Genomic DNA, 12204 nt, shown 5'->3' on the forward strand with positions numbered 1-12204 from the left:
AAAAAGTAACTTAGACTCATATGTCTTGAGTTTGTTTGCTCCGGAGGATTGTGGCATAGATTATAATAACCCTTGGGGAACATATGTGTACTTTTGTTGTTGGCTGACTATAGATAGAAGAACCTAAAACTTGTATGCAAATCTTTTCCAATTTAATATGACTGCTCCCGTTACTACGCGTTATATTTAGATGCATTAGGTTTTTCATTAAGAAATATCCTTACTATTTCTTCATTAAGTTTTGGTGAACTTTTTGTTAGCAAGATGTGCAGGAAAGCTATTTCATTCTGGAGCGTCGTTGAGCAAGATATGACATTTGCTTTTTTTGTTACAAAATTCCTATTTTCTTTTAAAAACTTTTGCAACTTGAAGATACTAATTGTTGGAGTTCTCGATCTTCTTGGAGTTTTTTATTTTGGTGTGCAGAGAGACCAAACAAGCACCCATCAAGATTGCCACCAAGGCCAAGATTGCCATCAATATTTCTTCAAGCGCCACTTACTATTCAGCACCGAATTGATTTGAGTGAACCGAGTATATGCTTCAGTTGGCAGTATATTCGAATATGTGATATATTTTTTGTCCATGTACCAATGATGATTCATTTATAAATATCACTCAAGCAATTGAATCGCCTTAAAAACTGTATATAGCACGATACATTCTTTTGTCACACAATATATTCAGTTCTTATGTTCAATGCTTTTTACAGCTGGTTTAATGTAGTTTTGTACATAGAGCTATTGGTCCTTCTTTATGATTCATGAGATTTTTGACAAGTGGTAGAGACCATCTTCTCCTGAATTTGAAGTCTGCGTTTGCAACTGTGCTCTTTATGTATTTTGTTCTTCCCAATATTTGGAAGGACAATTTTGGCATTGATATAGTATAACATACATTTACAGTTATGGATGCTTGATACTTGGTTCAAGACTTCTTGAGGAAAGATTAGTGCGTCAACTTTTCATCTTTACCTCTCTAATTAAAACCATCGTTGATTAACAAGATAAATGTTTATCAGGAAGAGTTTGGAAATGCTGAGTGGAGGAGAAGCAAGGCAGGGGGTTGGCGGGTTCAACTAGGGGTTGCGGGGGTCATCAGACCAGTATGTTCGCGGGTATGGGACGGGCCCACACCAACGTCGGCACTGCAGTGGCGAGCGACAAGGGGCGAAGCTGAGCAGGAGTTGTTGCCCGTGTCAACCCGCGACCGCTATAGCGCGATGTGGAGGGCCACTCCTCCTTGTCCCCCTCCGCCTCGCGAAGGGCCCACACCAACGTCGGCGCTGCAGTGGCGAGGGACAAGGGGCGAAGCTGAGCAGGAGTTGTTGCCCGTGTCAACCTGCGACCGCTATAGCGCGATGTGAAGGGCCACTCCTCCTTGTCCCCCTCCGCCTCGCGAACGAAGGCATCCCAGTCATCCTCTTTGCCGGATCAGTCACCTCTGGCGCAGTTGGTGTCGACATTGGGACAAAGAGGGGGAGGGGAATGGACGTGGAGTGGAGGTGAATCGACGGAGTGTGGATTAAAAGTGAAGTGGAGTTAGGGTTTGCTCCGGGTGGGGATTTTAGTGGGGACAAAGTGGGGTCGACGCGGGCTAGCATGGGCCAGGCTGATGTGGCGGACGCGGCCTTCCTATATCCGCCCTAGATTTTGGTTAGACATGATGGGTGCGAGACAACCCATGCCTATAGGGTTGTTATGAGTCATCGGTTTGCGTCAGTTTTTCTGACCGGTTAGGGCCTGTTCGGATCACATGTTTGCAAAACAAAGGAACCTAGAGAAGTGGAGTAATGAAAAAGAAAAGTTGATGCAGAACATAGGATTGAAAAAATAGAGGAAAAGTCCATGAAGTAGTGTTCGGGACGGAGGTAGAAAGCATACAGGAAAACATCCAGAGTTAACAAACACGGTAGAGTATTTTATTTGGCCACACACTATTGCGTCGTCACCTATCCTCTCATGTGGAATTTTTTATTCACATTCATACTGCAATCAGCGATGGTAGCCAGAGCCTTGCCTCGGGCGTCCACCAAAAAATGAGGCTGGGGTGGATTTTTCTAATCCTTTGGAATAAGCGTAGGAAAGGAAGTTTCCCTCTGGAATACTGTTCATAATTCCTGTGTTCCGAACCCAAGCAAAGGGATATATTTCGAAGGAATAGCTTTCCTGTAAAATTCATGTAGAGTTCCCTTGTTCTGAACGGGGCCTTAGTGACCGGGCTTTTCGACCGAGCGTATAGGGACGGTTTGTGGTGCTCGGATGTAGATGCTCTCTATTGTGGCGTAGTGGAGGTGGTTGGATCGACGGGTGAAGAAAAAGACAAACATTTGGAGGAAGACCAGCGACAATCGAGCTCGACTAAAACACACATTTCTTTTTAGTTAATCGCAAAGGCACTCCCTTCAAATTTCCGTGCATTGTGACCATACGAATACATTTTACTTCTACTATCACTATATTCAAAATAATATTAATTTAGGAAATTGCCGAGATTTGTCTGGCTATTATTTATTGATGCTCTGGTGGAATGGTAAAGAATTACTTCATCCGGTTTGTACGATGGGTATTCTCTGTTAGACATTTTAATCCCTTTGACGTGAAGTATTTGTGCTAACTGCATATATTGCTTGTGCATAATGGGTACGAGTTCAGGAAGATGTTTTTATTATACTTGCTCGAATATCATGCCAGTGAAGATAAAAACAATATTTCTGATATTGTGCGAGATTCCTTAAGTGCATCAAATAGTCACTACAAGGATCCGGGTCTATTGCAACAAAATCGTTTGTTGCAATACATGATGTTTCGTGGCGATAAGTACCTATTGCAACGAAACGACATTCGTTGGCAGCCGTTGCGACTGGACACATGGTAATAGGTTATTACCACGAAAAAGAAATTGTGGCAATAAAGTGTGCTATTGCAACAACCATGCGGGAAGTTGCCACATGTTTTCCCGTGGCAACACTCACTTGATGCCACAATTTGATTTGTGGAGATAGCTTTAATGCAACATGTAACGAATTGTGGAGATTGATATCTCGTAGCGATAGACATATGTGGCAACAACCTATGCCAACGACGACCATTTCGTGGCGCAATACTCTTCCGTGGCAATAGTCAATTGTGGCAACAAACTATGGCAACAATCCGTGTTTTCGTGGCATTAGGCATGTTGCCACGACCCACTATACTTGTGGCAATAAACTATGGCAACAATCCTTGTTTTCGTGGCATTAGGCATGTTGCCACGACCCACTGCGCTTGTGGCATTAACTTATGGCAACAAATATTCGAATCGTCGTAATAGGAAATTGCAACGTACTTGTTTTTATGGTGATAAATAGGTATCACAACAGGTAAAAACTTTGTAGCGAGAAATTATTGCGACAATTTATACTTTCCGTGGCGATACTCTATTTCAACAAACTTACTTTGGTGGCGCCAAACTGTTATCGCATCATGAAATTTTTTGTGGCACCAAGCTATTACAACAATATAAAGTGCTCCGTTGCAACATCCTAGTGCAACAAAACAGATAGGCGTAGCGAATGAGATATAACGCAACACTATATCTTTAGTGGTGCTAGCATGTGGAAACCGAAAGTGGGTTGTGGTAATAGTCTATTGCAACCGTAAAAAAATACAGGCTTTCGATTACAATATTCAAAACCATACGTATAATATGCAGATTCATAAAATTCATAATTCTCATAGCAAATATCCATCAAATAAAACTCAAATGTAATTTAGCCATCCTAATTAACTTCGAAGACTAAACTGCCCGTGATCTAGAGTCCAATCCAGCTAGTTCTTTGGATCCTGCAATCAAGAAATAAAAAAAAGTTCTAGTTAATTAGTCGAACATAACATACGTCATACAATTATCCAGCCCCATTGTTAACAACTATCGCCAGTTTAGCTGGACTAATATTGTGTCAGCAAGCATGTAACTAAGGGATCAGAACAACAATACAAGTGTAAATGTCTAAAGCATAACCACAAGTACATCTACTAAAAGCTTCTTTTTTGAGAAAAAAACATTGGTTTAACTTAACAGTGTCGGGCTGAATCACCCAAAGCACAGGCAGCCACAAGGGCTGGTACATCGGCCTCCCATTCCAAATAGTGGTTAGGTTCTAACATCCTACCAAGACTAGCAAGCTCATGAGAGTTTGCCGAGCGACGACATACATTTATTTCATAATAAGAAAACCATAATTTGAGCGGCTACTTGGTATCCTCAATAACAGCAGCATGGGCTGACAAGTCAACCTTATTGATATTAAGTGCTTCCATCAGGAGTTGCGAGTCCGTTTAAAAAACGACTCTCACGACCCCCATATCAGCGGCAAGAGATACTGCATGGGACATTGCAGTGGACTCATCAGCGAAGGCATTACACGCATGCTCATGACATCCTGCTCATGCATACAGAATGGTGCCATTGTCCGATCATACATCTACTAAAAGCTTCTGCTATTGATTTAAGTTAAGACTAGATGTATAGTTTCAGTTAAGTTCATGTCCCTAGCTAGCACATATTCCTTTTTCGTTTAAGTTGTGACTCGATGCAGCAACACATGGTAAAATAGAAGAAGCAGCTAGCTAACTATGAAGACCAATGACGTATAAAATGCAGGTAAACATGAAGAAAAAGCAAAGGTTGTGACTTACCATTGCTTTAAACATTCGAGAATGCCTTGTTGCAGCTTGTATGAGCGCATTTGAAGAAATAGCAGTTGGCCTTGAACCTGGAGTCTTATTAGGACTAGATCTCTGTAAAAGAATATTTTGCAAGTTTGGATTACTATTTTCTTTGTCAACCCTCTTCGTAGGCACCTGCAAATAGAAGTGCACTTTTAGCAATGCAAGTAAGCAACATAAATCTTACAAGGTCGGAAGCATATGACTGTAATCACCTGTTGGGTTCCCATCTGTTGGCTCAATTCTATAAACTTTGCCATCATGTTTCTTTCAAATTCCAGTCTTGATGTTCGCTCCTCTTGCAACAATCTTTCCCTTTCAGCACACTCTTCTTTTAACCTCTCCTCAAGTTGTTCTCTCTCAGCACACTCCAAGTTAATCCTCTCTTGTGTGTTTGCACGTTCAGCTTGTAGTTGATCTTCTAATTCGTTGACCTGCTGGCTGAGCTGAGAGTTTCGCTCCTGGGTGGCTGCTGTAGCATGAGCTTGCTCTTCGATCTGGATACGAAACCTTTCAGAACCAGTTGAAGTTTTGGCCATGTATCCGTACCCACGAGGCTGCGATGACTTGCATTCCAGAGTGTCTTTGTAAGCGGTCTGGAAAATATTGTTTTTCTGCTCACTTGAAAGTGGACCTTCAGTGTCAGTTTCTTTGATTTTAACCTCTTGAAGTGCTTTGTCCTAAAAATGGAAGGAACAATTATAGGTGCAGCATCAATATTGACATTATAAAAGATGAAACAAGAATAACACGGTCCAATGCATGAATAATCGCATCTGATGATGAAACATGCCGAATGCACATCATTGACTAACTATAGAATAACCAAAAGTCAGTGTACTCACGTAAACTTTCTGGGAATCTGTGTTAGACCATGTTCCATCGTTCGTGTGGGTGAGTTCCCACAGAGCAATACAATCTGGCTCTTCTCCAGTTTCCAAGTTTCTCTGCAAGTAATATACCAATGAGATGCTTGAGACATGACACCATATTTAGCAGCGAGGCATACATATTTAGTTGGACTCATACCTTCTCAAAACTAACTTGCGAGTAAGATTTTAATCCGATTATGTGTTTTGTCTTCTGTTTCTTGCGGTTATCGGCATTCTTTTGGCTGCGATCCTATCAATTCATTGAAACCAAATATAACCAGTGAGACTAGCCGTTTCATCTTCACACATAATAGACAAACTGTGATCTTAGAGATAACCTGAAATTTTGAATCAGTGCCAAAGTACTCAATCATCCATTCCCACTCTTCTGGTTGCAAATCTTCCGGCAGATTAGCCAATCTAGCTGTATCTGTTTTGTATGCCTTGTAAGTGGAGCTTAGAGTTGATCGCCAACCTCTATATCGCTCTTTCGCAATTTTGAGAACTTTTTGTTCTGTTTCTGGTGTATCTTCCAAGTCCCATCTGTCCTGTAAAGCATACAACAAGTAAATATACATAAGCAGTGCATTATCGATGGTAAAATAAGATAACACATGTGAAAAAGATTGTACGCACTATCATGTCTGCAATAATGAGTCGATGAATGGTAGGGTGAATGTCCGACCACGTCCTCACTCCAATGAGTGGTAACTTTCTTTTCATTACGACTACCACGTCATCCTTGAACGAACGATAGTTCATTCCTACTGTACCACCCAATTTTTCAGAGAATGTAATATTTAGCTTTGCAGATCCATTGGCAAAACGCTTCTTAGATGCTTTAAAACCTTTTAGAACACCTCGCCCTTTCTTCTTCTGTCCACCAGCTTCTACAGCCCAAATCATACAAGAAAAAGTGTATTACTCGGTATTAGATTGTAAGAAATGATGACACAAATGTAAACGAAAGCAAGTACCATCCTGTAGTAGTGCACGGTTGCGGCGAGCATGGGATGGCCATTCAGCAAGGGAACACATGTCATTAGCAGACACTGGAGTGTCAGATTGTTCTGGAGTTCCTGTAAAAGATTTAGTAGCCTTGAAGGTTTAGCTATTTAACCCACACCAAGATTTTATGCATTATAGCAAATGCTAAACAATTTACCAGATCTGGGTTGTCCACGTTGGTTTTTGTATGCCGTTATACTTTCCATCCTTGTTAAGATAACAGAGCCTTTCTTTACTGCACACAAAGACAATCATGGGACTTAGCATTAACAAAGCATTGATGTTCTGCACCATTCAGATAGGTGACTATGAAGTAAGGATGTTGTGTACCAGGAGCATCCTCCGTAAAATTCATCATTGTGCCCTTGTGTAGGTAAACCAGACATAAAATTTTGAGTCAATGTAAGAAGAAACGCAATACATTAAGCAGGCATAAAATCAAATCAGTTTAACTCATATTAAAATTTGAGGCAGCTCAAACTGAATGAAGCTCAAGGTCAAGCTGTAGAACATGCAGAGGATGCACTAAACCTGAACCCTAGGTTCTCTTGACGTACATTATTCAGAAGTATTAAGCATATGTGAATGAACATGAAAGGCGATGTATCAGTGATAGGTTGTTCATGAAAATACTACTCTGAATCAATAGGAAAAAACATTTCCAATGTGACTCATTTAAGACCAAATATCTATTAAAAATCATCTTATAGTAATCTGAATCAAATGCAATGCAGAGGATGACTAAACCTGAATCCTCTGCTCTGTTGACGCACATATATCATCTAATATCTACATAGTGGTGCTCAAACAGCCAGTGGCGTACCGTGACAAGCTATAGGGGGGGCAACTTTTAAGCTGGCAGAAAAATATGCATAAAAACTTATACGAATGACATGATTTCACAAGGTAATCGAACATATGGCAGTCGTCTCATCGGCAGTCGTCGATTTGTCATCTTAACAACACAAGCTTTGTACATACAGAGTACGTCTATACCTTTCAGTTAATGGATCTAATGCTCAAAAAACAATGTAGATAATAATTAAATTGGCAAGAGATGATCCACGGATGGGCTGCACCAAAACGCTTAGTAATTAGTAACAAAATACAGTTTTGGAGGGGGGGTCACGACCCCCTTTGGCGTCCACGAGTAAACAGAGCGAACCAGGAGCAGAGATGCCGGAGAGGCCTGCAAGCACGCTGGGGTCGGGTGAGGCAGCAACCAGTGCCTGGCCAGCACGTCACGACGCCGGCGTGCACAGCCGAGACGGCTGCGGCAATGAACTGGGCCGGGAGGCCCCGTCGAGCCCCAGTTCTAGGCCGAGGCGAGCTCCATGGCGGCCAGCCTCCAGGCCAAGGTGAGGCGCTCCGCCGACCCTCCAGGCCGCGAGCGCCTCCGCCGAGCCGGCCAAATCGAGGCGCGATGGGAAAATGCCACTGGCGGCGGCCATGTCCCTTGCCCGGACTTCTTTTCTACGACCAAGCGGCGAGCGAGGAGAGAAGGGGCAGCCCCTCTGAATGGATCGGGATCGAGAGAGCCGCGCATCGAGGAGGAGCTCGCGGGGGAGGGGGGTTTGATCCCGGACGGAGGCGGGCGCAGAGGAGAGGGAGGAGGGGGAGATCGAGGGGACTGGATTTTTTAGCGAGGGAGGAGATCGGGAGGACTAACCTGACGCCGTGCAGCTGCTGTGGTTCGCTCTGTTGACGCCGTCATGACGCCGGCAGCACAGATGAACAGAGACGAGAGCTCAGATCCAATCGCCCGTGAAGACGCCGTGATTTGGCCTACAATTATATATTCGTGGGTTGTTATGAAGGTATTTAGCGGGAAGCTAATTTTTTGGTGGGAACAAAGACGCTAATTTGGGACTTTTAGCGGGAGGTTAAAAAATATTGACGCAAATAACAGTACACCTAAATTAGGTGGTGGGAAAGTCATTCTTTTTGTTTTAAAAAAGTAATTATTTTTGGAGGAAATTTTCCAGATTGTAAATATATTTCGAGATGGAGGGAATACTAATATTTATTAGTAAAAAGTTATATCATGGTGAAAAAAACACCAAATCTGAGAATTGTGAAGGGGCGATTCGACGCCCTCCCCTGTAACATTCTCGTCATTGATATTTGTATAGTCGTCGTCATTTCAGAAAGTCAATTAACGAAAGAAAAAGAGTTTCCCTGTTTATATTGTAAAACAACCATCACATACATCGAAGCAACCGATACAAATGAATGCCACACACACCCAAAGCAAGATACACGAATGCCGGGCACCGACAAACAACCTCAACGACTACCAAGCACCTATAAGATGTGCAAAAAAGGGATTTGCTTAGAGCCGACGGAGACCACCAGCACGAGGAGCGATCATCTTGGAAGATGTGCAACGGACATGCCGGACCGAGGTCTCCAAGACGATGCCTCCAGGAAGGACACGTCCACGAACGTTGCTACCGTCCGATCCGAAGATCAAGTTTTCACCCGAAGTAAGATAGAAGGACTGGGAGGAACACGACGTCCACAGATGCCTTCACCGTCAACCAGTGGACGGACTGGGTAGGTGATGTACCACGCTGCTTCAACCCCTCTGCCGCAACCCCGGTCCGCCAACCACCCACAGCCAATTAGGAAGGTGTTGTTTCATCAATCTACACTTAGGTTGGATATGTCAAAAATTTGTGCCTTGGTGAACTATTGGTCAAAGCAGCAGAAATTTGGCCAGCTCTGAACTACATGTCATAGAGACATCACGCGCCCCTCACTTTAAAACTATTAGGTTATACTCTTGTCTCAAAACATAAGTACTGAGGGGATGGGTTGATGAGATAGTCGATCTACGTTAGTCTCGATCTTTAGATGGGATGATCTCATCATCTTTCATTTTACCGGACAATCCGTCGAGGGTTTGTCCACGCCAGAGTTGGTCCAACATAATTATGTCGCTTTTGTTCAAATGATAAGCATAGAGATTCAACTATGTAAATAAAACAACCCTGCATCGCGACGCCTTTGCCTGTCGGATCCGTCCTACATCGGATCCATACGCAAGGGGGCGAACGAGCCCTGCCGCCGCCGCCGCTGGCCGGGCTTCACCTAGTCACACCCTCTAACGGCGGTAGGGGAGGGGAGGAGCGGGTGGCGGCTAGCGATCTCTCCCGTCACCTGCGAGGGCGACTCGGGAGGGTCCTCCACGCCACAGTAGGTCCAACATAATCATGTTGCTCTTGTTTTAACGAAAATAATAGAGATTCAACTATGTCAATTATCAACCAAACAAATTTAATTTTGAGATTTACTTACTGGCATATCACACATTTGTTTAAAAAAATGTATTCAGATGAGGCCAACACCTTGTCTCTTCTTTATGTATTCACTAGCAAACATGTCCGTGCGTTGCAACGGGAGGAAACAAATCATCCCTCGTGCACACACCGACGACATAAACAAATCTCTTAAAATATTTCATGGTGCCTAGTTTCCGCTATCTCTTTATGCCTCTATTGTCGTTACTCCTCAGTGATGCCCAATAATTATTGCATTAGGATGAAAATAGCAAAATACATGTTAGTCCTCAACCTCTTCCAGACGCTCGTCCTCATATAGCCACCCCTCTGGTCCCCCGTGACAAACCTAGCCACCTTGGGTTTCTAGCTTCTTCTCAGGCAAGGAGAAGGGCAAGGCCCCCGCCGCCCCTTCGCGCGCTCCCCCCGCCTTGGCCGGCGTCTTCCCGCCCGCCTGGGCAGCATATAAGCGTCCCAGTGCACCAGGCGAGGTGGCACTGGGAGCATCGCATCCCTCCATGAAAGCGAGGAGGAAGAGCGGCGCAAGGCGGAGGAAGAGGAGGAGGCGTACCAGGCGCGCCTGTCGGAGGACGGAGAGCTCGGGAATGGAGCGCACGGTCTTGGAAGCTTTCGATGGAGCCGTGACCGAAGTCGACCCGGTCGTCGAGGGTGACCCGATGATCGGAGGCGACGTTAGTAATCACATGGGTGGTGTAGGACGTTGATACGTGTCGATTGTTGGCCGACATATGCTACCTACACTAATTAAGTAGGCAAAATTATGCAACCAAATTACTATATAAATATCAGTTTAATTTTAAAAAATGCAAAAATAATGAGATCATTTGGATTTGTGGTTTAAAAGTTGCAGATAATCAAAGTTTGGTCAATAGAATTACTATCTTCTTTCAAACAGAAAAAGAAGGCCACGTCAATCACATATTTCAGTAATTTTATTTTTTGCATGAACATATTTCAGTAATATACGCTATCCGACCTTAAAAAAATATACGGCAGAAGAGGTCACGCACTCCACCAGACAGCTTGTCTGGTCACTCGGGCGATCGAAGCACGCAGGTGGCGCGACCCACCAGAGGAGGGGATCGAAGGAAAGAAAAAAAAAGGGGGCGACTTCCTTTCTCTCGCCCCTAAAAAAACATCGAAGCCAGAACAGAGAGACAGGGGAGACACCAGATCGAACCAAGAAAAGAGAAAGGGGAGAGATCGGATCGAACGAAGAGGGAGGTGAGAAGAGGGTTTCGGGAAGCTGGCGGCGGCGGCCTCTCCTCCCTGACGGTGCGCTTCACCAGACAGGGAGGCGGGGGAGCTTTAATGCTCGGGGCCCCTCCCTGCCGCCCCTGACCAACGACCGCCGCTGCTCCTCTCGAACACCGACGACCGCCGCTGCTCCTCTTCACCACGCTGCCGATCTTCCCAAGGATCCTCTTCTGCTTCTCTTCTTCAAGGATCACGCACAAGACCTCAAGCCTTTCACGCAGAAGATCTTTTCTAGTTGTAAATCTCTGAAACTCTGTACTGTTTTGCTTTGATCTGCATATGACCCTGTGAATCGTTGCATGGACATGGGTTAATTGGTGAAAAATTACTGTGAGAATACTCAGTATGCTACCCAGTGATCTTGATTTCCTGTATGAGTAGTTATGAGCGGCTGAATCCTTTTTCACTTGCTAGTACTTGGCTGTGTGTTTGATTAATCAGAATAGTACCAAAAAGACGGTCCTATTTCTGAACCATTTACCTTTGCTGTCTACTATTTTGTTTTGTTTTGCTTTGATCCTGTGACTACTTATGCTATGTTACATGATCAATACCCTCATAAGGGGCACAAACATGGAAGAAGATGCAGAAGAGCAGATGTTTTGCTTTGCCCCTTATGCTATGTTCTTGAGCACAAGAGCAGATCATGATGCAGGTGGTGGACAAACAAAGCAAATGGCAATTTTTCTCCTCACTGTCTCTCTCTGAATTTCTGTTTTTGCATGATCTAGCCAACTACGAAACTGAACTTATTTACCCTCAGGTCACATATACTACCATGTGACAGTAATACTATTTCTTCTTCCATCAACCAAATTTTGCTTTACAATGTATAGATAAATGTTTGCTTTACCATGTGACAGTAATACTGGTATGTATGTATCCCTGTTGTCTTGTCTTGTAATGCAGCTAGTGATGCTATTGACTGTAATGCAGCTACTAAAGCAGATGTTATGTTTGTTTAATATGACTGGCTTTACGGAGACAAGGCAAAAATGACACGAGATAAGAGCTGGATGGAGAGGGAAAGAGGTTCTGTTGAGTGGCAAACTGGCA

At 43.8% G+C, this 12204-nt stretch overlaps 1 protein-coding gene across 3 annotated transcripts; it reads right to left on the reverse strand.

Annotated features, from left to right (window-relative positions):
* Positions 1–3596: 3596 nt before the first annotated feature.
* LOC109745299 (uncharacterized) lies at positions 3597–8289 on the reverse strand. Of its 3 annotated transcripts, none has more exons than XM_020304424.4 (10): positions 6920–8289; positions 6747–6824; positions 6559–6660; positions 6218–6471; positions 5920–6129; positions 5739–5831; positions 5555–5656; positions 4925–5389; positions 4680–4844; positions 3597–3824 (listed from the first exon to the last, which is right to left on the reverse strand). In XM_020304424.4, the coding sequence occupies exons 1-10, from the start codon at positions 6945–6947 to the stop codon at positions 3810–3812; spliced, it is 1512 nt and encodes a 503-aa protein (XP_020160013.3). In that variant the 5' UTR covers positions 6948–8289; the 3' UTR covers positions 3597–3809. The 3 variants fall into 3 exon arrangements, with proteins under 3 accessions (XP_020160013.3, XP_020160014.3, XP_040253238.2); XM_020304425.4 differs by having other exon boundaries at positions 6218–6468; positions 6920–8229; XM_040397304.3 differs by lacking the exon at positions 5739–5831 and having other exon boundaries at positions 6920–8058.
* Positions 8290–12204: the final 3915 nt, after the last annotated feature.

This window comes from Aegilops tauschii, chromosome 7, assembly GCF_002575655.3.
Source record: "Aegilops tauschii subsp. strangulata cultivar AL8/78 chromosome 7, Aet v6.0, whole genome shotgun sequence".
NCBI lineage: Eukaryota > Viridiplantae > Streptophyta > Magnoliopsida > Poales > Poaceae > Aegilops > Aegilops tauschii.